This window comes from Marmota monax, unplaced genomic scaffold (genome assembly GCF_021218885.2).
Source record: "Marmota monax isolate L192 unplaced genomic scaffold, Marmota_monax_Labrador192_F-V1.1 WCK01_AAM20220418_F8-fsc00080, whole genome shotgun sequence".
In the NCBI taxonomy this organism is placed as follows: Eukaryota; Metazoa; Chordata; class Mammalia; order Rodentia; family Sciuridae; genus Marmota; species Marmota monax.
In genome coordinates this window covers 6909900-6934527 of record NW_026694750.1, presented here as the reverse complement: position 1 = coordinate 6934527, position 24628 = coordinate 6909900, and the positions used below count along the sequence as shown (strand labels likewise).

The 24628-nt window shown below is 65.8% G+C and overlaps 1 protein-coding gene across 5 annotated transcripts; it reads left to right on the top strand.

Annotated features, from left to right (window-relative positions):
- The first annotated feature begins 2680 nt into the window (after positions 1-2680).
- Positions 2681-23538, top strand: Arhgef16 (Rho guanine nucleotide exchange factor 16). 5 transcript variants are annotated; one of them, XM_046424757.2, is made up of 16 exons: positions 2854-2947; positions 3948-4005; positions 9468-10058; positions 12929-12974; positions 13887-14056; positions 15363-15419; positions 15771-15931; positions 17956-18108; positions 18186-18315; positions 18891-18965; positions 19221-19313; positions 20829-20980; positions 21282-21470; positions 21929-22002; positions 22507-22608; positions 22971-23538. In XM_046424757.2, exons 3-16 carry the CDS (start codon positions 9486-9488, stop codon positions 23108-23110), a joined length of 2115 nt encoding a protein of 704 aa, XP_046280713.1. In that variant the 5' UTR covers positions 2854-2947; positions 3948-4005; positions 9468-9485; the 3' UTR covers positions 23111-23538. The 5 variants fall into 5 exon arrangements, with proteins under 5 accessions (XP_046280714.1, XP_046280711.1, XP_046280713.1 ...); XM_046424756.2 differs by lacking the exon at positions 2854-2947 and adding an exon at positions 3004-3666; XM_046424758.2 differs by lacking the exons at positions 2854-2947; positions 3948-4005 and adding an exon at positions 2681-2735.
- Positions 23539-24628: the final 1090 nt, after the last annotated feature.

Sequence of the window (24628 nt, the reverse complement as noted above, 5' to 3'; positions counted from 1 at the left end):
CCAGTGCACAGCCCCACCTCGGCTGCGCAGCCTCGGCCCTCTTCCCAGCCCTCGGGAGCACTGTGACCCCGGGGGCTTGTGGCCTACAAGGCCAGAAACAGGGCCGCCCAGCACAGAGAGAGGACATTCCTGCCATCGCTTGTCCAGAGCCAAACCAGCCCTGCCCCCAGAATGCAGGCGTCTGTGGAGCCATGCTCCCTCCAAAGGCCCATGGAGGTCCTCCCCGGCCCCACCAGCTCCCGGGCTCCAGAGCTCCTGGCCTTCCTTGGCTTGTGGCCGCCTCACACAATCAGCCCTGCACCCATCTCCCAGGGTTGGTCTGCACCCAGGTTTCCCTTCCATGGGTCAGGGCCCACCGTGGGGCGGCACAGCCTCACCATAGTTGGCTGCACTGGCAAAGACACTATTCCCACTCGAGGAGGTCTCACTCACAGGTTAGGGGCAGGACTCGCACATATTTGCGGGGGCAGCACTGTCCACCCACCTCCAGAGCTACTCGGGCTGGGTGGGTGGGGTACATCGTCCTGGCTCCACAGGATCATCGAGGAAGGCCTTCTGAGAAGTGCCCTCGGGGCAGAGATGCGAAGGACTGGGGCAGCTGTCCCTGGGTATGGGGAAGGCAGACAGGGAGCTTTGGGGTTGAACACTCTTTTGCGCCTCAGGATCCTTGTTTATTAAGGGGGAAGTGAGACCGCGAGGTCACCCTGGGGTCTCACAGAGGAGGAGCGTTTGGCTCCCAGGCCAGGGACCGAGGCTAGGAAGGGAACTTACTGCCATCCTCCAGGGCCATCGGCTCTGTGCCACCCAGTGCCCACTCCCTGGACCCCATGCCCCTGGCCCTACCATGAGTGCAAAGTGATGAGGCCTGCTGGCAGTCCCCCCGGGGTCCTTCTCTCCCTGAGGGTCCCTCACAGCTCTCGGCTGGTGCCTTCCCACCTCGGCACCCAGGCCAGCCCTGGGTTCAGCCTAGTGGGCAGGTCCCCAGCATCCTCTTGGGACCCACTGGACAGCTGAGAACAGAGGCACAGGGAGGGGCAGCCACCCCCCTGGACCTGTAACTAGCAGGAGTGTGATTCGACCACGGACAGCTGTCTCTGGGTCCGGGGGTGCCAGCGGGGGCCAGGTAATGGGTCCCCAAGCCTCCCATCTGGAGACAGAGCCAGCTCAGGTGGCTGAGACGCCCATGTGGGCATGAACGGCCAGTGGGCACAACCCGTCAGTGGCTCAAGTGTGGACAACCCTCAGGGGCTGAGTCAGGTTCTCAAGGAGGGTTCCACAGGACAGTACCAGTGGCCGGGGCCAGGCTCTGTCTGAGCTCCTGCCAGGCCGTGGCCTCCCCTCTGGGCCTCAGCACCCCCAGCAGGCTATGTTGCTCCATCTGGCTCCAGTCCCCGGGTGGCCTTGTTCCCCTCTGGTCAGGAAGCTCACAGACCACCCAACCCCATTCCCTCCTGGAGGCTGGGCCTTGTGGGTGCAGTGCCCAGGATGACCACTTGGGGGCAGCAGCCACCAGCCTTTCCCAGGAGCTGCCTGGAGGTGAAGGGCCACCCAGGTGGTGAGCTCTGGGCCCTCCTGTCCCTCCAGCGGGGCTGGTGCCAGCCTGTGTCCTGCTCAGGGGACAACCACATACAGGGAAACTACTGACACCCAGGTAACTCCGGCTTCAGGGCAGCTCTTGGGGAACTGGGGGTTGAGGGGGGCAGTACAGGGCCAGGGACTGGGTAGGACAGTGGAGTGACAGGCAGGGCCGTCCCTCAAACCCTGACACCTAACAAAACACCAAGCCTGAGCCCCAAGGGCCTGTGGCTTCCCCTCTACCTGGTGTGCACTGGGTCTGCTCTGATGGCCGTATTTTGAGGGGGATCTGGGCAGACTGAAGTGTCTTGGAGATGACAAAGAATCTGGATTCAGTGTCATATCCAGAGTGACTGAAAAAGTGACGACAGGGGACAAGGTAACAATCTGACTTGGATGGTGTGAGCAGAGGCAGGATGGCCAGGTTGCATCTCAAGCCCCACTCCCCAGCTGGCCCTGCTGCAGACCAGTGCTGGACCCCAGGCTCTTGCAGCTCCCAGGGTGGGCCTAGCCCCTGTCCTTGGTCCGGTCTGACCCCCACCTGCCCCCAGCCTCTTATCTGGCCCGGTTTCCTCCACCTGAGGGCTTTGCTCCTGCGGTGACCCTGTGACCCCAACACACCTTCCCCACCCCACCTCCAGGGCTCTCGGCGGCCCTTCCCAGGAGAGTGTGCAGTCCGCCCGCCCCGGGGGCAGCCTGGACACCCGGTGCTGCAGTCTCCTCCTGGACAGCGGGACCCCGGGGCCAGGGAAGGCCGCGTGGTGCACGCGGGGACTCGGAAGTGCGACCACACCACCAAGGTGGCCAGAGGGCCCCGCGTGCCGCTGACAGCCAGGCGCGCCCTTCCTGCGGCCAACTGTTCCCGCGGCCCGGTCTCCCTCCCGGGAGGCTTCCCGGAGGAGGCGGCCGCGAGAGCGACGCGGAAGGAAGCCTGCGACCCAGCGGAGCGCGGGGCGGGGGCGCAGCGCGTCACGTGGGCGGCCCAGGAGGGACGGCGGCGCGGCCGGCGCGCGGCAGGTGCCCGGGCGCCCCGCCCGCCGAGCCCGCCCCGCCCGGCCGCACAGGAAGTGGGAGGGTCGCCGGGAGGAGCCGCCCCGCCGCCCTGCGCGCCCCGCCGCCCGCCGGTCTCCGCCCCGCGGCGCAGGTGAGCCCGCCGGCAGGTGAGTCGGGAGGCCGCGCCCGGGCCGCCCGCGACCCTGCGCCCTCCGCGCGCCCGGCCCGCGACGACCCCGCGCAGCGCCCTCCGGCCCCGCCGCGCCCCGCCGCGCTGCTGCCCGGGCGGAAGGAAACGCCGAGGCCAGGGAGCCGCAGGGGAGGCGGGAGGCGCCGGTGACCCTCCAGGAGGAGAACCCACCTCGGCAGCCACCCGACGGTCAGCTCTGCTTCCCCGGGAAGGTGGGGAGGGTTGCTTCCCAAACTACGGGAACCGCGGGCACCTGTCTTAGCGGCCCTGCCTCCTTTCCTCCTCCGTGAAATGGGCACAGAGGTCCCTTGTGAGGTTGAGCGAGCGCTGGCCTCTGCGTGCACCTGACAGGGGGAACTGGAATCAGCTGGTGGCTGCTGAGTCCCACCTGGAGCCCAGGCAGGTCTCTTCCTTGCGTCCTTGTAAACAATCCTGGCACTGCCCAAGGTGGAGGACAGACAGGCCAGGCCTTGAGTGGTCCCTGCAGCAGGACCTGGCTGGGACAAGCCGGAGGGTCCCAGACAGCACCGTCTCTCTGCCCTGACGCCTCTGGTGTGGTGCCCAGCGTGTGTCCTCGGGGTTAGGGTCCTGGCTGGGTGTGAACTAAGGCAAGTTACATAAGCCTCTGAGCCTCAGTTCCCTCCTCTGTGACATGGGGTGGTAGGCAAGTCCCCTTCGAGGGCAGCAGCTGCAGAGGTCCTGTTCTGGGGACACATGCACCAGACAGTCCCGGCCCCAGCTCCGGTGACGCCCACAGCCTGGAGAAGGACGTGCACGGGAGAGGTGCTGAGGGCTGAAAGCAGGAGCCCCGATCCTGCGGGGAGGCCAGAGTCTTGGGGGCTTCCTGGAAGGAATGTGGTCTAAGTCACCTGGAGGTGCCACCCGGAGAACCGGGTGAGAGTGGTCAGGTACGTCTACCTGCTCCTCGCCCTCTGGGCATATCTGGGGAGACCTTTGCTGCCAGGGCGTCCCCAGGGCTCACATGAGCACCTAAGGGCAGTCCCTCTCCACCCTTGTGGTGAAACCAGGCACCCAGGTGAAGCAGCCTGTTGGGGTCCCCGCCGCTGGCAGGGCCTGCTACCCCTGGGACCGCAGCCTGCCTTCATGTTTGGACTGGAGCGGCCACCCAGTCTGGGGGTTTTGGTTTCGGTTTCTTTCTGTCTGCTCAGCCTGGCCCTCCCTTGCTCAGGTGACGTCCCTCTGCAGCATGGAGGACGGATCCAGAATCCCTGCTCACCAGGGTCCAGGTGAGAGACACCATCTAGGTCAGCATGGGGCCTGGCTCCTCGCCTGGCTCTCGCTGACAGGAGGCCTGACCCAGGAGCTCACGTTCCCTCCGCACCTGGCTGCTCACCTGCCAGGGAGGGAGACACCCACCTTTCAGAAGCTGAGGAGAGGCCAACAGAGTGGGCGAGAGGACCGCTGGAGGCACCGTCGGGCTAGCTGTTTTACAGCTGGTGACTGGGGCAGCAGGTGACCTGTCACCTGTCCAGATAGCAGTCAGGGTCAGGGCTCTGGTCCATCCTGTACCTTTGGGGTTCCCTGGGGTACCAGTCAAGCCTGAGCCGGGGCCCGGGTTTATAGGGGGTGGAGTTAAAGATGGGAACCACAGAGCCACAGCTGGGTGGCCATGGGCTGATCCAGGCTATGTGCAGAGCTGGACACTCCCACTGTGAAGGGTGACCCTCTACGTGGCCATGAGGGCTCTCTCCACCTCAGCACCGTGCCAGCTAAGGGTGTGGGGCTGCCCCTGTACAGCAGGTGCCAGCAGCATCCCTGGCCTCAGCCCACAGGTCCCAGACTGGTGACTACCTGCACAGCGTCTCCAGGCATTGCCAGGTCTCTCCTGGTGGGCAGAGCTGCTGAGCCAGTGGAACCCGCTGGTGTGTGCTGTGGTCCCTCAATCATGTGGGACTCCAAGTCCCAAGCTTGGCTGGGCAGAATTACCAAGCACAAGGGCATCATTGTGGCCTGACCAGGGTCGGGATGACATGGAGAGAGGCCAAGCCCCGCCGGATAGGGTGAGGGCAGCTGGACTCAGAGGCTGGGATAGAAGGACAGGGTGTCACACATCACCCATCAATTCAGGATTTGAGCCCCACTTTGGGGGCTGGGAGGTTGTTCCTACCCTGCAAGGACTCACAGACTTGTAGGCAATCGGGGACAGGCAGCCAGACCACCTGAAGCTCTGGTGCAGTGTGTCTTTGTAAGGGCTTCATGGGGCTCCCTGCTCAGAGTCCAGGCTGCCTTGCTGGGGAGCAGATCTGCCTCTGACCCCCATGTGGCCTCTGCACAGCATGTGGCCTCTCTGGGAAATAAGTCTTGCAGACTCTGTGGCCAGCTTCTGCTTGGAAGGCAGCTGGAAGGAGGGTCTGAGCTCTTGGCTCCTGAGTCGGACATCCCGACTGGACGCAGACATGGAGGTAGGATCGGGTGCCAGAAAGCACTGCAGAACATGAGCTCTCAGGTGTGTGCACTGAGCACATCACCTCCCACCAGCCTCTTCCCTAAAAGGAAGCAGAAGCTGCCGCAGATGTTTGAGGAGAGCCATCTGAGACACAGGAGGAGAGCATATGAACAGGAACCGAGCTGTAGCCGCCAGCTAACAGAAGAAAATCTGTTCAAAAGAAAAAGTGATCCTGTCCTCTACGTAAATAGAAGACATTATATTCATAAAACAAGAACAGGATGCTATGAATAAAGAGTAACGGGAAGGCAGAAGAGAGATCTCTGGAGGACATGGAAACGATATGGACGATTAAATAGAGGGATTTTCCCAAAAGGAGAACAAAGAGATGAAAAAAGTGAAAGAGAGACAAGAAATAGGAGAACATTTCAGAGGCTTCAGTACTGTTAATCACATGTGGCCAGCCCTGCCTGCTCACCTTTAGGGAGGGGTCCCGGCAGAGGCTCAGCACCAGAGACCAGGGGCAGGCGGAGTAGAGCGGGCTGGGGCTGGGAGCTGCTCGGCGGCTCTCGGGTGTGTGCTGGTCTTCCTGGGGCCCTGAGAGAGAGCAGAGTGGAAGAAATGATCGAGAAATAACGTGAGAAATCACACGCAGCCCCAAACAGGAGACGCCGACCGGAAGTTCCACCAGGCACCTAACTCAGTGAATGAATGGGGGGTCCCAAACCCTTCACAGGGCTGGGGTGGAGAGAAGCACAGGCCACAGTTCAACAAGAGAAATTAGAAGGGGGTTGGGATGCTCCACCAGCAGCAAAGACAAGGGAAGGGAGCTCCATGATTCTGGAAGAAAATAACCTCCGACGGGAGTCTCTGGGCTCATCCAGCCAAGGGAAGGCAGAAGGAAGACCTGCACGTCTTCAGGCCACCAGAAATCGGCCTAAGCTGCGTCCTGGGGACAGGGCCTGGGTGTGCTTTGGCACAGCCAGGGAGGAGGCCTGGGGCCAAGTGTCCCGTGCTGGGGAGAGGTCAGGGGAGGCCGGGGTCACCTGGAGGCCTGCAGGGTACCCAGCCCCGAGCGTCCGTGGGAAAACCAGGAGGGGCTGCTGCCGTAGGGACTGTGCTGTCAGGAGGCACCCGCAGTGACCCTGGCACTCACCAAGAGGGGCAGGGACAGGGCCGGGAGAGGGGTCATTGACAAGGCTGGCTGGGGCTTGGCGCTGTGCGGCTGAGCGGGCCAAGTCCACATCTGGGCAGGGCTGGGGCTGGGGACCAGCTGAAGGGCCCGCAGTGGTGGCCTCTGGAGATGGGCAGCAGGGGACACCGGACAGGCTCAGAAGGCATTCGGTGCCATCTGGTTTGGAGACAGGTGCGTGTAGCTCTTCCGAGTAGCTGAGACTAGAGCACAGACGCCACAGCAGTGCCCGTGGCAGCCGCCACTCCCGAGGACTCCTGCGGGCAGCGACAGGTGCCCATCCTTGGGGGCACTGCTGTGCTTTACCTGGGTCCCAGGCAGGCAGCGCCCCAGGCCTGTGGGTGTGGCCGCCTTGCTGGGAACGGAGGTCAGGCTGGCTGTGGTCACCTGACAGGCTCCCTGGGGGCAGCTTCTGGACCTGGAGTGGACTTTACCCTCCCTTGGGAGAGGCTACCACTCTCCAGGGATGGTGCCACCTGCTAGAGGCCACCCCGCCTGCCAGATCTGGGCACTGGTTCAGAAAGCTGACAGCATTTGTGTGGAGGGAGACGTGGCCAGTGAAGACCCTTTGGTGCCTCCTGCCCCTTGTGGCCATGAGGAAGGCCCCAGTCCTGTTTATGGTAAAGGACCACACAGGGCCTTAGTGCCTCGGCCGCCTACCCTGGGGCACTGATAAAAGTCCAGAATAAACCGCTTTTCCACCCGGCTGAGTCGCGGGCGTGAGATCCTGGGTCAGCCCTGCCCAGGTCTGCCCCTCATCACCATCAGGGAAGTCACCGGCTCTGGGGGAGGCCCGCTGCTGCTGTCCTCGCAGGCCAGGCTGCAGGGAGGCCCGGAATGCTCTGAGGAATGTGCCCGCCCTCCCGGGCAGCCAGGGCTCCCAGGGCCACCCCTCCCCTCGCTGGGGACCCGGAGGCTCCCAGCACTGGCTTCCTGGGTGGTTTAAGTAGAGAACTTGTGTCCTGGGAGGGGTGGTGGCTTCTGGAGCTGTGGGGACAGCCAGCTTCCTGGTGTCCTGCAGTTGCGTCAGCCTGTGGCCAGCTCTGCCCTGCCGCCCATCAGGGAGGGGTCCCCGCAGAGGCTGCACAGCCTGGCCACAGCAGACGGTGGCAGTGTGGGATGTGGCTCTGGGCCGTGCCGTCTTCCTGGAGCCCAGGGAGCTCCCCAGTCTGCACCTCTGGCTGTGACCTCCCCCTGGGAAGGAGGTGCTGCTGGCCTCCAAGGGCAGTCCTCCTCTCCAGATGCATGAGGAGATGGCAGGGGACGTCCCAGCCCTGCTCTGAACCCAGAGTTCCACCTGCAACGTGGGCAGAGGGCTGAGCCTCGTCTTCCGATCTGGACTCCAGGCGGCTGCCCTCAGTGACTCTGGGAATTAATTTTAACACTCAAGGCTCTGGACAGGGGGGTCCCCTGGGTGGAGGCTTCTTTTTTTTAATTAAAGGGACGCTGGTTAGAGCCGTGACGTCTCCACATGGCCTTTGGATCCTCAGGCCTCCCAGGCGGGGGCCTCCTCCTGTTGGTGTTGTGTGGGGAGCTGGCACGTCCACGCTCCATGCAGCCTGTTAAACAGACCCGTCCACCTCGGTGCCCGCAGGTGGGAACAGCCCTGCAGTGCCCATGTGCAGGCTTAGGAGCTGAGGCAGAGGCAGTGTCCTTGGCCCTGAGGACATGGGGTTTCCCGGCCTCTGCAGGGTGGGCCCTGTGCAGGGGGAACGCGGTGGAGAGCTGGCCCTCAGAGTGCGTGGTCAGTGGCCCGAGGCGGCCTGGCATGGCCCGACCTGCCCGAGCATGAGGGCCCACCTGGCTGCCTGTGCACCCACCCTCAGGCGAGCCTCACCCAGCGTCCACATGGGCCTTCCGGCTCCTCCTGCTCCTGGGTCAGTCGGCACCACACGTCTTGGCCACCAGGGTCTCAGGCCACTGGGGCTCCACCTGGACATGCTCCATGGCTCCTGCGTCCAGGGCTGTGAGTTTGCCCCCGAGTGGTATGTGTCCCTTCTAACCACGTCCCTCCTCACTGGCCAAAGCCAGTCTTGGGACTGTGTTGTTCCCAAGTGGGCAAGAAGGTGGCCCTGCCTTGTGCCCAGAGAAGGACGAGGGCCGGGCCAGGGACCAGCACCCATGGCGGCATCAAGCCTGTGCTGCCCATTGCCACTGGAGCTGCTGGGCCAGGGCTGGAGGATGACGGACAGGTCAGGGACGAGAGAGGACAGAGGGTGGAGGGGCTGGGAGGACGTGAGCTGCCAGGAGGGACAGGCCAGCGCGTCCCGGGGAGGGACATGCCGTCCAGCCTCAGGCTCTCGGCTCCTGGGGCGTCTGCCCTGGGTCAGGAGGTGTGAGTCCTGGGCTGTGTCCCTGGCCCTCGGGCTCGTGCCCAACTCCTGTGCCTGGGGTCGCCTGCCCCTCTGCCATCAGAAACGTGGGACGGCAGAGCCCGTGGCCTGCTGTGTGGCAGGGGCTCGTGGACGGCCAGCCTGGCTGCAGGGTGGGAGGCGGCTGTCACAGGCCTGTCCCGGTGCTGGTTCTGTGCAGCAGTGTGTGTCCCAGGCAGGTCCTGGGGGCGCTGAGCCAGGTGGGGCCGGGCCACTGTCACGCAGCCTCGGGACGGCTCCCAGGATGAGCTGTCCTATGTCCACCATGTGGAAGTGGCTCCGGGAGGCCCAGTGGCCATGCCACCAGGTGTCCCAAGCAGCAGCGAGGGCTGAGCCAGGTTCTAATCCTGGTCTGTGGGTCCCCAGGGCCCGTGTACCCAAAACGCACCAGCTCGGGACTTGGTCTGTGCTGCGGTCAGAGGACTCCAGGGCCTTCCCTCCACCATGGAGCCTGGCCCAGCCTCCATCCTGATGAGCCCCTGAACAGGAGCAGGTGTGAGGCTGTCCCCGCCTCCGTGCAGGCCGCCAGGGGTCCTGGGGACTGGACCTGCCGATGACCTGCCCTGCTCCGCTCTAACCTGCGTCACTGCCCCCTCTGGCCCCCACCCGGCCCATGCTGCCCCCCGGGGCTGCACCAGGGCTCTGGCGCATCGGGCAGATGCTCAGGCGGGGGAGGGCTGACCCCCAAGAGGCCTTGGGAGGGAGGCCCTGCTGACCCTTCTCTGCCCTCCACCCCAGGACCCGTGGCCGCCCAGCATGTCCCAGCGGCACTCAGACGGCGCTCTGGAGGAGAAACTGCTGGAACACCGGTTCCACTCCGAGCTGCGGCTGGACGCCCAAGGGAACCCCGTGTCCCAGCTCCCTCTAGTCCGGGGCTCCCTGAGGTCCAGGACCAATGCTGCCTTCGAGCCCGAGGCCTCGTCGCCCTCAGGGGACCAGGAGCCCCCACACATCGTCCTAAGCACACAGAGCCCCGCAGCCCTCAAGAAGGGCACCCAGCAGATGATCCCCAGGAACTTGGCCGTGGCCAGCAGGGCCAAGGCCCCAGCCCGTCACCAGAGCTTTGGGGCAGCTATGCTTAGCAAGGAGGCCGCACGCAGGGACCCCCAGCTCCTCTCGGTCCCCAGCTTCTCCGTGGACGACATGGACGTGGACGTGGGCCCCGTGGGGATGCCGAAGCGGAACCTGCGGAACCAGTCCTACCGGGCGGCCATGAAGGGCCTGGAGGCGCCCGGCAGCAAAGGGGCCGCCCTCCAGCTCAGCCCCAAGCTCCAGGCTCTGTCCGAGGAGTCTGGCCAGCCTCCCGCCCGGTGCCAGGCCAAAAATAAGGTAGGGGCCTGCCTCCCAGGCGGGCAGGATGGGAGGTGCCCTCAGGGCTCAGGCGCCCGCAGACAAGAAGGTGGCCTGACCCTCTAGGCCCCCCTCGCCTGCACCCACATCTGCGTCACTGTGAGCCTACTGTGTGCCGGCTCTGGACAAGCTCACTGAGCCGAGACTTGTGGTCAGACCCTCAGTGTGAACGTCTGTCCTGTCAGGCAGCGGAGCCGCGAAGGTTGACGGTTTTGCCAGGTCTCGGGCTGTAGCATCCCTCCTCCCACCCAGGGTGGGCAGCAGAGGCCCCGAGGGACCCACCCCCTCTGAACCTGGCAGTAGCCGCCTATCTGATGGCTTTGTAACAGCGACCACCCTGGCGCAGGCCGCCTGGGGCCCCGACAGCCTCAGGAGGGCCAGTGGGCAGGTGCCCAGCTGCCTGTGGCCTGGAAGCAGCCTGACCCCTGCTGCTGCTCCCCCACCCCTGCCTGCCTCAATGGCCCTGGGCCAGCAGCACACACTTCCCTGGGCGGTCAGGCTGCTCAGGTCACTGTGGCCCCGGGGGACGGAGGGACCTGAGGGGCTCCTGGACCCATATCCCTTGCCCTTTGTGTCGTTGTTCCCCCGGGGCTGGAGGAGCAGGACGCGTGCTCTGGCCGAGCTGCCCTGGCCCTGACCCGGCTCTGAGGGCCTCCCGAGCCCGCTGCCCGTCTGCTTGGTCTGCTCACCCGGGGCGGGGTCGGGAGGGGCCTTCTCCGTCCTCGAGATGGCCGACTCAGAGCTCTCCCCTGTGCAGAACATGGGTCTGTCCCGGCCGGTGCTTTGCTCCGACTTGTCCAGAAGCGGACCCAGGCTCACGGGCAGGCAGGCCTTCGTGCATGTCCTGGGGTGGGGCTCTGCCGCTGGGCGGCCTCGAGCAAGTTCCTGGGCCTCGGCACCCGTGTGTCAGTGGAGGGGACGGCCCTCCTCTGTGGCGTGCTCCGGAGAGCAGCCTGCAGCGTGTGGGCACGAGGAGCAGGCTCCGTGTCCGCGGGAAGGCTGCGTGCGCTTAGGGGCATCTGCTCCCCGGCTGCAGCCCCAGAAGCCAAGACCACCGGTCAGAGCAGCGGCCACCACCAGTACACAGCACGGCTGGGCCACCAGCCTCCACCGTGGGCCCGTGGTGGCTGAGGCAGGTCCTTGTGCTCCCATAGCCAGCCACTGTCCTCCATCACAGCCACCCCTGCTGTGCCTCCAAGATGGACAGACCCCAGACCCTGCGGGACCTCTGCAGGGGTTGCTCTGGCCACGGTCGGTGCTCCTGGGACACACTGTGTGCCCCCCCCACAGTCCCCAGACCCACATTATGTGTCCCCATTGTCCTCAAGGCCACACTCAGTGCGTCCCACCCCGTCTCCAGGTCCACACTCTGTGCCCCCCCCCACTCACTGCCCCTTACACTCTGTCCCCCACATGTCCCTACGCTGTCCCCAGGCCCCGCCTGCAGGGACCTGTTCATCTGCTCACTGTGGCCCGTCCCCAGACCCACTTCCTGAGGACCCACCACTGTTGGGGCTCCCAGCTGAGCACAGCCAGCTCCGTCCCTGTCCCGGCACAGTTTCTAGGACAGAGGGGGCTCAGTGAGACCCTCCAGGGCTGGTAGGGGCTGTGGGAGCACAGGAGGGCTACAGCAGTTAGGAGGGCCTGGGGGGACAGGAGGAGGGACAGGGGAGGCCTGGGCGGGAGGAGCAGGCCGGGAGCACCACGCCCTGCAGCACGGGGCTTTCTGAGGACCCAGAGACCAGCTGGCTTCCCTGGAACCGTGCACCTGTGAAACCCTGTGTCCCAGCAGAAGCGTGGGCTCTGAGGGACAGCTGGGCGGGCACTCCCTAAGAGCCTTGTCCCCCAGCCACCTCTGCCATCCCTCCTTTGGTTCCTGGGGTCCTGGCCAATTCCAGTCCTGCTCTTCCTGCCACACCAGGTCCTCTTCTCCAAGGCCTGAGACAGCCCCAGGTCCCACCCCACCCTCTGCCCCTGCTCTGCCCTCTGCCAGCCACCCCTATCTACCTCTGCTCCCCCCCGTCACCCCGGGCTCCTACTCCTGCCCACCTCGGCTCCCCTCAGTCCCCCCTGGGCGCCACCCCTGCCCACCTTGGCTTCCCTCAGTCCCCCCTGGGCTCTGTCCCTGCCCACCTTGGCTTCCCTCCGTCCCCCCTGGGCTCTGTCCCTGCCCACCTTGGCTTCCCTCCGTCCCCCCTGGGCGCCACCCCTGCCCACCTTGGCTTCCCTCCGTCCCCTCTGGGCTCTGTCCCTGCCCACCTTGGCTTCCCTCCGTCCCCCCTGGGTGCCTGCCCCTGCCCACCTCGGCTCCCCTCCGTCCTCCCTGGGCTCTGTCCCTGCCCACCCTTCCATCCTCCCCGGGCTCCTACTCCTGCCCACCTCGGCTCCCCTCAGTCCCCCCTGGGCGCCACCCCTGCCCACCTCGGCTCCCCTCAGTCCCCCCTGGGCGCCACCCCTGCCCACCTCGGCTCCCCTCAGTCCCCCCTGGGCGCCACCCCTGCCCACCTTGGCTTCCCTCCGTCCCCCCTGGGCTCTGTCCCTGCCCACCTCGGCTCCCCTCCGTCCTCCCTGGGCTCTGTCCCTGCCCACCCTTCCATCCTCCCCGGGCGCCCAGCTGCCCACCTCGGCTCCCCTCCGTCCCCCGGGCGCCCAGCCCTCCACGCCCTCTTTCCCTAGCATGGGGCTAGCTCAGCCGTTCCCCCAGGCAGTCCTCCTGGACCTGCCCGTCCAGGCCTCGGCTTGGTTGCTTGGCCTTGCAGGTCTCGCCCGGGTCTCTGGGTCCCCAGAGCAGAGTCCCTGTGACCCGCCCTCCCCTTCCCTGCTGACTGGGGTGTCCCCTCTCTTGCCAGAGGACTCTGGGTCGGAAACGAGCGCACAAGGGCTCCTTCAAGGATGGTAAGTGGCCCCGAGGCAGCTGGGGGCTGGGCCCTGCCGGCTGGAGCCAGACTCACTGGGGCTTTCCTGGGCGGGGTCCGGTGGCTCTGGTTTGATGGCTCAGAGGGGGCACCAGGCCAGGGACGGAGGTTCCAGGGCTGATGTGACTGTGCCACCTGATGGATCCACAAAGTCCCGAGGACAGGACAGACTGCCCCACACTCACCCAAGCACCCCACCCAGCCAAATCAGAGGGCACCAGCCCTGCCAGGCACAGACTGCCCGCTGTGCTCTGCCTGGGATCTGTGAGGTCTGAGGGCGGCCTGGTGGGTGTCAGGGCTAAGGAGGGGGGTGATGGCTGGTGCTTTGCCTGCGCTGCTGAGAGAGTGAGGCCCAGCAAAGATAGGGGCCTCGGAGCCCCAGGCCCAGCCTCTGCTGAGAGGTCCCAAGGCCAGTGCCCCCCAGGAATTCCACCCCCAACCCCTGGAGGCTTTGTGGATGGCCATAGCCTGGGAGTAAGGACCCGGGCCTCCTGTGTGATCCCCTTGGGAAAGATTGTCCCCAGGAGAGCAGCAGCAGTGCCCGGGCCTCAGGGCGAGTTGATGGCAGCAGCCTGAGCTGGGAACCAGCCTGGCCATTGGGCATGCGGTGTAGACAGGCGCTGGGAACAGCACCTAGCACCCCAGGCCCAGCCTGCCCCCAGGCCAGGCCCCTCAGACCCTGCAGAGCTCCGATTTGTCAGCTGGCCCCTGGCCCAGAGGTGCCACATTCCACACCAGGCTGCCACCTAGGCATGGGAGCCAGCTGGCCAGAGGGAAGCCTGTCTTGAGAGCCCGCACTGCCTGATGCTCTCAGGGGAGCTGGGGGGTCCGGGGGAGGGCTTGGCCTGCTCCGAGCCCCCAGTCATGGGGGTAACTCTGCTCCCCTCTCCAGACCCCGGGTTTTACCAGGAGATCCGGGAGCGGGGTCTGAACACCACCCACGAGTCTGACGATGACCTCCTGGATGAACCCTCCAGCCCTGGGGGAACCCAGAAGGTGGACACCACCATCGTGGTCAAGAGTTACCGGCCTGCCCAGATCACCTGGAGCCAGCTCCCAGAGGTAGGGCCAGGGCGGGCCGGGGCGGGCCGAGGCGAGCCGGGTGGCTGCAGGAGGTCCCCTGGCATTTCCCACTCCAGCCAGGACGGCCAGGTCTTCACAGGGAGGTGGGGCAGGCCCCCTGCTGTGCCAGGCTCACCTGGGGTCTCTGGAGCCTTGAGCTGTCCTTTCCATGAGGGCACCTTGGGGGTGGTCACTGGGGGAAGAAAGCACTTGGGGACACGTGAGCTTATCTTCTGTCATCATGCGTGAGGGGGGCATCCTGCTTAGGCTGACCTGTGGGGCACTGTGGGTACAGGGGCCCGTCCTGCTGGGAGAGCCCTCCAGGGCTGAGTAAGGAAGTGGCTAGGGACGGGAGCAGGCCAGGCCACCCCCTCCCACATCCGACGTCCCTGCTCCGCGGGGCCCTGGGCTCATTGGAGAGCAGGCCCAGGAAGTGGTCTTGATGCATGAGGGGTGCTGGGGGCACAGCTGGCCGCTGTGGACAGGCTCATGAGCCTTGTCCCCCAGGGCTATGGGTGTGGTGGCAGTGGGAGGGGTGGGCCTGGCTTCCCTTCCCCTCAGAACAGTGGGCTCTCTGTTGGCCGTCTGGGGGACCTTCCATGCCTGCTATGGGACCCCCTGGGGGGCCCAGCAGAGGGCAAGGCAGGGCCCTCCCCACCCCCGCAGACGGAAAGGTCCCAAAGTGCGTGTTTACTGCCTGCTGGGAGTTGAGCTTGGGCCCCCCTGGGTGGGAGCACAGCCGGATACCCAGACCAGGCTGGGCAGGAGGTGGCCTGTGCCCAGCCCCGAGGGAGGAGAGTCCAATCAGGGCGGCCCTGGTCCTGAGAGGCAGCACCTCAGGCCATGTGGCAGGCCACCTGTCCTGGCATGCTCGTAGGGACAGGGTGTGCCGTGACTTGAGGGAGCCACACTCCAGCCAAGGCAGCTGGAGCCGTGGCCCTGAGGGCGGAGCACTCCTGTGGCCCCACCTCAGTGTCGCGGCCTTCGCGGGGCTGGCCCCTCCCCTGGGCTCTGCCCCTCTCCCCAGCTCAGGTGCTTAGGAGAAGCCTGCCCGTTTGGCCATCCCCCTGGTGACCCCGGTTGCTCTCAGGGGCTGTGCCTGCCCCAGGACGGTGTCCAGAAAGGAAGAGGGGGTGAGGGGCTTGCTCGGCTCTGAGCTGGGCACAGGTGGCTGCGGGTGTTTCGGTGGGGTGACCGTCCCAGCGCCCACTCTCCCCTGGCTGTGGTCCAGGGCAAGGACAGAGTGGGGACTTTGGCTCCAGCCTCCAGGAGGTGCAGTCTTGCTCCCCACGCTGTGCCCCCCCAGGTGGTGGAGTCGGGCCTGCTGGACAGCCTGTCCACGGAGGAGCGCAAAAGGCAGGAGGTAAGGCAGAGGGTGCTGCCCACCCCCTGTGGGCCACCCAACACCCTGGGGAGAGCCACGGAGATGTTCACCCCCATGGGCCACCTCCAGGCCAGGCACGGTCAGCCCCTCAGGTCAGCTCATGGGTCCTCGGGCTTGGACGAGGATGGGAGCCCTGGCCTGTTTCACGTAGCTCACAAGTGGCCGCGCCAGAAGGCAGACCCGGGGAAGTCCCTCGCAGCTTGGGAAGGCTGTCCTGACGGCCCTGTCCAGCGTGTCACCCAGGGGCCCCGCCCCACCTGCCCCTCCTCCACCCCCGTCCTCAGTGGCACACTCCTCCAGGCGGGCAGCTCACCGTCCACCCCCCCACAGGCCATCTTCGAGATCCTCACGTCCGAGTTCTCCTACCTGCACAGCCTGGGCATCCTGGTGGCCGAGTTCCTGCAGTCCAAGGAGCTGCGGGCGACCATGACCCAGACCGAGCACCACCACCTCTTCTCCAACATCCTGGACGTGCTGGCCGCCAGCCAGAAGTGAGACCTCGCTCGGCCGCCCACACGCCCAGGTCCCTGGGAAGGCCACCTTGCCCGAGCCGTCATCACTGTGAGGCGGTTGAAACCTGGCCCGTGACCCTGGGGCAGTTTGAGCAGCCACTGGCTGGTAGAGCTGAAGCCCGTGGGCCCGTGAGGCCCCTGCGAGCTGACCACGGGGACAGCAGGGTGCTGGGAGTCCTAGACTCACACCAGCTGGGGCACCCCTAGGGCACAGCCTGGGCCCACGCCGTGCCGGTTCCCATGCGTGCTCGGCTCGGAAGGCCTCGCGAGAGCGTGTGCCAGAGGTCTGCGCGGCACAGGCAGCAGTGCCCGTGGTGCCCGGCCTCCGGCAGCCTCGAGTTGCAGCCCCAGGTCGGGTTCTGTCCAGGAGTGTCTGGTGGCCAGGCTGGGCTCTGGTTGCAAGGCCTGGGCAGGGAGGGCCAACCGTGCAGGCTCAGGTCCATGAGGGGGTGTGTGTGACCACATGGAACCCCTCAGAGGCCGGCCTGGCCCTGTGCCCCAGGAGACCCTGGGCCTCCTCCCACTCTCTGCCCTCAGGCTGGTTGACCTGGTGGGTGGGTGGTCAGGTGAGCCCTCGGGTTGTGTGGTTCCAGCTGGGCCCTTGGAAATGGCTGCTGGCTCCTTCAAGTCAGAGCCAGCCTGGACTTCCCGAGCCCCACGCAGAGCCTGCTGCCTGGGGCCACCCTCCCCCACAAGAAGTTTCAGGGGGTCAGAGAGCAGGGAACTGGCCTGTCCCTGGAGACAGGGACTTCCTGTAGAGCGTCCGTTACTGCTGTGGGAACCTCCAACCCCAACTCGACAGAGGGGGAGGGAGGTTCTCTGGGTGGCAGCTGACCCCCACCCCCACGCAGACTCCTGTCCCCCAGGGCAGCCCTCTCTGTGTGAGGCAGCATCCTGTTTACTTCTGGCCTCTGAAGGGCTTTGGACTGGCCATTCCTGGGATGGAACTCCCTGGCCACCTCCCCCGGCCACTCACAGTAGCCTCCCCTGGAATTCAGCACTATTTGGGGTCAGTGTCTGATGGCCGTATCTCCCAGACCTCGCTGAAGCATCCCAGCTGACTGGCCCGCCTCACCCAGGCAGCAGGGCTCCTCAGGGTCACCATCCGCTCACCTGGGGCCATCTGCTCCTGACCCACTGTCCTGTCTGCCCGGCCTCCCTGGGCAAGGCCTCCTGAGGGTTCCTGCTCATGGGAAGTGAGGTCCCTGTGTGAGTGGAGGGTCTGGCTGGCCACATTCAAGCCAGGAGGGGACTTCTCAGATGAACAGAGGTCTGGTGGGGACAGCACACCCCACCTCCTTGGCCAGGGCATGGAGTGGTGGACAGGGCTCGGGGTCTGGCACTGTGAAGGCCCCATACACCAGGCAGCCATCACAGGTCCAGCTGAACCCAGGGTGGGACAGCGGCCTACTGACAGCAGATTAGCTCAGCTTCATTACCCTGGGCCAGGGTCTGCCTCATGGAGGAGGTCAGGGGCTGGTGGTCACTTCCAAGGAATCTTTCAAAAGCCCAGGTGTGCCCCCTGCTATACCCTGGGCTGCCCACTCAGAACAGGGTGTCCATGAAGGTGGACTGTTTCGGAAGCCTGATGCACACACCCCCAAGCGGCCTCCAGCCAAGTTGGGGAGGTTGGCTGGCGGAGCTGCCCTGATGTAGGACCTGTCCCTGGGGGGAGTGGCCTGCCTTGTCCCTCCAGGCTCCAGGTGCAGCCCCTCTGTGTGCTCAGGGGCCTGGGCGCTGTGTCTGTCACTTATTCCCAGGGGCAGGCCCAGGGCTGCAGTGCTCAGGGAGCGCCCCAGGGAGGCCTGTGAGAAGCTGGTGCGTCCTGGGCTCCCCGGGCATGGCGGAAAGCCTCGCTGCAGGACACCCGGCCCTCCCGCCTCGGCCCGTCAGGCTTGGGATCTGGCCTGCTGAGCAGCATGCGTGTGTGTGCACCTCTGTGTGCCTGTGCTCGTCCGTGTTACGTGTGTTCACGGGGCCCTTCGCCCTGCCTCCCTCTGAAGGTTCTTCGAGGCCCTGGAGCAGCGACATAAGGCACAGGTGTGTGTGGAGGACATCAGTGACATCCTGGAGGAGCACGCCGAGCAGCACTTCCACCCCTACGTCGCCTACTGCTCCAACGAGGTCTACCAGCAGCGCACCCTGCAGAGGCTGACGTGAGTGGCCGCCCCATCTGTACAGACCGCCAGGCTCCCGCCAGCCCCTGGAGGGACAGCTGTGTCCTCTGTTGCAGAAGCAGCAACAGCTCCTTCCGCGAGGTCCTGCGGGAGATCGAGAAGAAGCCTGCGTGCGGGGGCCTGCCCATGATCTCCTTCCTCATCCTCCCCATGCAGAGGGTGACCCGGCTGCCACTCCTGACGGACGTGAGTATGCAGCCAGGCCAGCTGGCGGGGAGATGGCCTGGGCACAGCCATCCCCTCGCCCGTGGGAACCCACCCAACACCCCTCCTCCACACTTGGTGGTCTGCATGAATGGGTCAGTTATGACGGCGGTTACCAGGTGGTGTGAACCATCAGGGTCACCTGCGGTCGGCACCCTGATCGCCACCACCCAGAGAGCACACATGTGCCACCTGCTGCACGAGGACCCAGCTGAGCCTCAGCGGCTGCACACGGAGTGCTCAGTGAGGTGTCCTCACTGAGGCGTGGCACCTCAGACTCTTGGGCCCCTGGACGTGTAAAACAGGGCCTCCGGGGGCTGCTCCCCAGGCCAGGGGGAGAGGGCCTCGGGTGGGAAGGGGTGGTGTGAGGTTCCACTCCCATCCCATCAGCCTGGTTTGCTGAGCCCCAGGGCCTGAGGTCACCTGGGGGCTGCGTACCTCGGCAGGGACCCTGGGGAGCCCTCGACCTCCCTGCAGCCCACCCAGGCTCTGGAATAGGGGAGCCCTCCCTTCTTGCAGACCCCCAGAAGGGCCCTAGCATCTGGTGTCTTCCTCAGACGCTGTGCCTCAAGACCCAAGGCCACCCTGAAAGATACAAGGCCACCAGCCGGGCACTGAAGGCCATCAGCAAGGTGAGGGGTCAGGGCCCCACCTGGTGGCACAGACCCTGGGGCAGCGTGGCGGGGGGGGGTCCTCCGTCCCGAGCTCTTCACAGTACTGTGGAGACACTGAGGCCTGGGGCCAGGGGACTTGCCCAGTCAGTGAGACCCCAAGACGAACCAGGCCCACCCAGCGCCACCAGAAGGGGAGGGCTGGCCTCGAGAGCCGCAGAGCCAGGCGTGGAGGGCAGGCTGGCTCCACCTGCTGACCGCCGGCCTCACCTGCAGCTGGTGAGGCAGTGCAACGAGGGGGCCCACACCATGCAGCGCACGGAGCAGATGTACACGCTGCACACGCAGCTGGACTTCAGCAAGGTCAAGGTAGGGGCTGCCCCAGATGCCTCAGACCCCTGTGCACCCCAGGCCCCTCTCCCTGCTGCCGTCCGCCTGGGGTCAGGGGTCCAACCTGTGGGGCCTGAGCTGGAGAGAAGCCTTGGGGGCCTGTGCCCGTCCCTGTCCCTGGGGCAGTTTCCCTGTGGGAGCTTGTTACCACCCCTCAGCTCGCAGTACTCCTCGGAGGCCGAGTGGGCCGAGGGCAGGCCCAGCCCTCAGGGAACTGACCTAGGCAGTGGGCAACAGGCCTGGCCTGTGGCTGTTCCTGGGCCAGGGCTCCCTGCTGGACACACTGAGGACAAAGGGGCAGGAGTGGCCAGAGGCCAGCCCAGACCTGTTTCCCATGGGCCTTGCATTCTGGGGAGGGGGCAGATATCACCATCCCGGGCCTGGACAGCCTCCCCAGGAGGCAGGACTCAGATCCAGGCCTCCACAGACCACCCCTGAGCACCCACAGCTCACCCCTGTATTGCCCAGGCTCAGCAGCCACCTCCCAGAGTGGACCTGTGTGGGCCTCTGGTCCTGCTGTTCTGTCCACTTGGCACCCCTTTGTCCTTTCAGAGGTGCCCTAGTTTGGGTGATAAGTCACAGGCCCCCCAGGTCAGGGCCATGCAGTGGAGCCTCAGAGGTGCTGACCAGGGCAGCAGGCTCCTGGGGTGGTTGGGGTGGACTCTGTGGAGGAGGCGTCCGGTGACGCTGCCCTTCATGTGCTCAGCTCCTGATGCCGTCACGTTTGGCCATGGCACACCCAGCCTCAGCCAGGTCCTGGTCCCAGGCCTGGCTGACCCCGAGTGGGGCTCTACCCCAGCCTGGTCTTGAAGCCAGCACTGCCCTGGGCCTGGGTTGGGGAGGGCAGGTTGGTCCAGGTAGGGGATGCATGGCCAAGGCCCAGAGGTGGGAGTCGCTGGCACTTCTTTGGGTGTCCAGGGGGAGAACATTTGGATAGGGGGTGGGAGCCAGCCCAGGAGCAGGGCCCCCAGCCCAGCAGAACCCCATCTTCCTTCCCCCTCTTATTTGGGTCCTTTGGTCCCCATCCCTCTCCACCAACTTGGCCCCAGGGTGGGAGGGAGCTCTGTTGCTGAGTCAAGGTCAGCACCAGATACTAGCATGTGGCCATCCCAAGCTGGCCCCCGACCAGGCCTCATTCCAGGGGCCCAGCATCTGTGTAAATGCCATCAGCTTTGCCCCTCCCGGATGAGGTGGTGTGCGCCCTCCCTGGGACTGGTCTCTGTCCCCAGTGCAGGCTGAACGTTGAGCCAGTGCCCAATGGGCATGACTGGAGGTGGCATGGGGCCGTCCTGGGCTGTGGGCAGGGTCAGAGCCCAGGGCCCAGCGCAGCACCTGTTGGTCAACTGGGCAGCACTTATCCGAGGCCCAGGGACCTCTCGCCCCAGCCTCCACGGGGCAGCCAGCTGGACAGCCGGATTGCCCCCCATGCCACACTACCCGTCGGTCCCCCCAGGGGCCTTGTTCATCTGTCCTCTCTGTCCTCTCTGTCCCTAGTCCCTCCCCCTGATCTCCGCCTCCCGCTGGCTGCTGAAGCGCGGGGAGCTGTTCCTGGTGGAGGAAACGGGGCTTTTCAGGAAGCTCGCCAGCCGGCCAACGTGCTACCTGTTCCTGTTCAGCGACGTCCTGGTGGTCACCAAGAAGAAGAGGTGGGCCTGGCCGTGAGCCTTGGGTGTCGGGAACGGCAGGGGTGAGAGGACCAAGAAGAGGTGGGGCCGGGGAATGGCGGGGGCCAGGAAGGATGGGAGCAGCCGAGCCCCCAGGCTCGAGGCTCAGCACCGCTGCACGCGAGGTGGGGTGGCCCTTGGCTCCTCCAGCCTGGGTGGCTGCCCCGGGCAGGGCTCCAAGGCTGCGGCCTCTCAGCTCGAGGGAGGGAGGGAGCCCCCAGGAGTGTCCGTGGGAGCCCAGCCCAGCTGTTGCAGGGCAGCCCTGACTGCCCGTGTCCCACAGCGAGGACAGCTACGTGGTCCAGGATTATGCCCAGATGGACCACATCCAGGTCAGGAAGCTGGAGCCCTCGGAGGCCTCTCTGCCGGGGGGTGGCAATCGCAGCTCCTCCGTGCCGCACCCCTTCCAGGTGACCCTGCTGCGCAACAGTGAGGGCCGCCAGGAGCAGATCCTGCTGTCCTCGGACTCCGCGTAAGACTGGGGCTTCCTGGGGAGGGGCGGCCTGAGGTCCACACCTGTAGGCGTTGCCACGGGTGCAGAACCCTGGACAAACTCACAGCCCGCCACGCGGTGCTTGTGTTCCCCAGAGGGCACCTCAGCAGATAGAGGTCTGAACTGTCCAGTGGCCAGGAGGAGGAGTGTATGAGGGTAAAGCAGGCAGGGTGGGGTGTGGGTGGGGTTGGTGAGGAGGCCTCACTTTTGACACAGTGACCCCAGGAGAGGAGCAGGGAGTGCTCAGTAGGGGGCATGGCTGTGCGAAGGCCCTGAGGCAGGAGCACCCTGCCGTGGAGCAGTGAGGTGGATGGCCGGAGGCTGGAGCTGGGGACAGTGGGGCAGGTCAGCCGCAGGGGTGCTGGCGCCACCTGGGGGCTCACGGCATCCCCCGGAAGGGAGGAAGCAGGGCCTCACTCTTGCTCTGTGGCCCCCAGGAGTGACCGGGCCCGGTGGATCACAGCGCTTAGCTACAAGGAGAAGCAGTGGCAGGGCCTGACCAACAAAGGAGGTGAGGAGGCTTGCAGACGCAGCCCCAGGGAGGGAGCGGCCCACAGGAGAGGCCCTGTCCAGCCCGGGGTGCACACCACACCCGCCCCGGCCGCGTGCCCAGGCCGGTCTGCACGTGCACGTGCGTGTGCGCGTACCTGAGCGCACGGCCCGCTGTCTTCGCTTCACCCCTTCAGAGGCCTTGGCCTGCCCCATAGCTGGGAGCACAGGCCACAGGGCAGGCAGCACCCAGCTCTGGCCCTGCCCTGTCCCCGAGGGGAAGGAGTCCCTTCTGCCCATGCTGGGTGCTTTGACCTTGAAGGCAGGGTCCTGTTCTGCAGCCTCTGGAGGGCCTGTGTTGGCCTGAGGGACACTGCCCTGTCCGTGTGCTGGGACCCCCTGTGCTCTATAGACGGGGTCTGTGGAGGCAGTCGGCGGGGTGGAGGGACCCTGCTGCCTCAGGCTGCACAGAGCTCCTGGCTGCGCCTCGCCTGGACTTCTGATGGCCAATGCCCCTCTCCACCAGAGCTGCCCCAGGTGGAGGTCACCAAGGCCTACTTTGCGAAGGAGGCGGACGAAATCACACTGCAGCAGGCAGATGTGGTCCTGGTCATGGAGGAGGAGGCCGGTGAGCACGGGTGGGCGGGGGCCAGGCGGGCGTGGAGCAGGCTGGGTGGCAGGATGACGTGTGCTCAGGGCCTGCTCAGGGCCTGCTGCCTCCTCCCTCGAGCATCTCGTCAACGGGAGGACTGTTCGTCCCTAAGTCACAGGATCAAAAGCAAGCTCTTGAACACTCTGTGCCCTAGGTGGGGAGAGGCTCTGCTCTCCTAGGGGTCCCCACTCAGCTGGGCCCGAGTGTGCCTACAGAGTGGGACAAGCACAGCCCTGACGTCCCTCTTAATGGGCGGCCTGGGGGTGGTCAGTGCCCAGCACTGCCCAGGCTCGGGGAGTGCCCACGGCCCGCCTCTCAGTGCCCACTCTCTCTGTCAGGGTGGCTCTTTGGAGAGAGGCTGCGGGATGGAGAGACGGGCTGGTTCCCTGAGGACTTTGCCCGCTGCATCACCAGCCGTGTGGCCGTGGAGGACAACGTGCGCAGGATGGAGCGGCTGCGGGTGGAGACCGACGTGTAGGCAGCCCCCTGCAGCCCCCTGTGGCCCAGAGCCAGCTGTGGCTTCTAGTCCCAGCCAGAACGTGGCCCTGGCTCCAGAGAGCCTGGTGGGACACTTCAAGGCCCCACATGCTCCCGGCTGAGACCCTGCCTGAGGATCCCACCCTCCAAGGAAGAGCCTGGGGGCAGCATCACGTCCCCAGCCCCTGGCCACCTGCCACCCACCTGCCGGGCACCCGCCGGGCAGCCACGCCCAGGCTCAGTGATAGAGATGACTGAGGGCCACCACCTGCCCACGCCCCTCCTGTCCCTGGTGAGTCAGGAAGGCCTGAGTGCTGAGGGGCCCTGTCCTGAGAGGCGGGCTGCCAGCAGGAGGAGACCTAAGGGCCAGCAGGAATACTGTGACTTTGAGGTTTAAGATGACAATAAAGTGTTTCTTCAGAACTTGGATTTCTGCAGTGAATCCGAGTCCAGGCGAAGGTCACGTTTGTCCTGGTGAAATTCTGAAAGTGCTGTGGGTTGGGGCTGGCCCCCGAGTGAGGTCCCCCCGTGCTCGTCCTTGGCTCTGGCCCTTGTCCACCAGCTGGAGTGTCCTGGGCAAGGCCCGTGGCCAGGGTCCAGGGGGTGTTGACAACAGGGCCTTGCAGGACCCATCCTGGCCACTGGGGGGTGGTGTGAGCACCCAGATTCCATGGGATCCCCTCTGGGGTCCTGCAGTGAAGGCAGCCCCCTTCCTCACGCATCCCCCAGCCCTCTGGGAGCCCTCTGGGACAGAGGTAGGAGAGGCCCCAGAGCCGACCCGGGCTGGCCAGGTGGGAGGACGGTCCAGCTCTCTGGGAAGCCCTCGCTGGCCCTCCTGCATCCTGTGCTGACGCCCTTGCCTTTGTGGACCTGGGTGCTGCTGCTGTGGGGTGGGGGCCCCAGCACACGCTGGGAGTCTGCCCTGACCCTGCACCTGCAGAGGCCCACCCGCATGAAGGTCGGGTGCATCTTCTCTGGGTGCAAACCAGCAACAGTGACGGAGCCACGTGTAGGTCCTTCAGGCCCCGGGGCAGCCCAGGAGGGGTGGGCGCGGCCTGTGGGAGGGCACTGAGTCAGGGAGCTGCCGCACCAGGAGGCAGAGCTGGCTCCTCTCTGTGGTCTTCGTGGCCTCTGGCAGCTGGAAGGGCCGAGTCCAGGTTCAGCCCAAGTAGGACCGTCCTGGGCAGGGACTGTGGTCAGGGGCTGCACTGCACGAGGAGGTGGGCAGGTCTTGGAGAGAGAGGCCAGGTCTGGGGGTGACCCACTGGAGAGAGGCCCCGCTGCCCCTGCTCCTGGACATGTGGGCACATCAAGCCTCCAGTCCCTGGCTGAGGCTTGAGCCGGGTGGCCTCTTCTCTCTCCTGCAGCTGCTGTGGGACAAGCAGGCTGACCAGGCGTGTGTGTGTTGAGTGCTCACGTGCCGTGGCCTGCCCTACTCAGGAGCACGGGCCTCGTCTTCATGGCATCCCAACTGCCCCGCAGTCCTCCTGCCAGTCCTCACCACTGAGCCCCAAGGATC

Excerpts from the sequence above, each read along its gene's own strand:
- Arhgef16 (XM_046424754.2), top strand. The coding sequence starts at position 6,951 with ATGAGGAAGGCCCCAGTCCTGTTTATG. Across the intron at positions 15,420-15,770 it reads AGGAGCGCAAAAGGCAGGAG|GCCATCTTCGAGATCCTCAC; the intron begins GTAAGGCAGAGG and ends ACCCCCCCACAG. Across the intron at positions 18,966-19,220 it reads CACTGAAGGCCATCAGCAAG|CTGGTGAGGCAGTGCAACGA; the intron begins GTGAGGGGTCAG and ends CCTCACCTGCAG.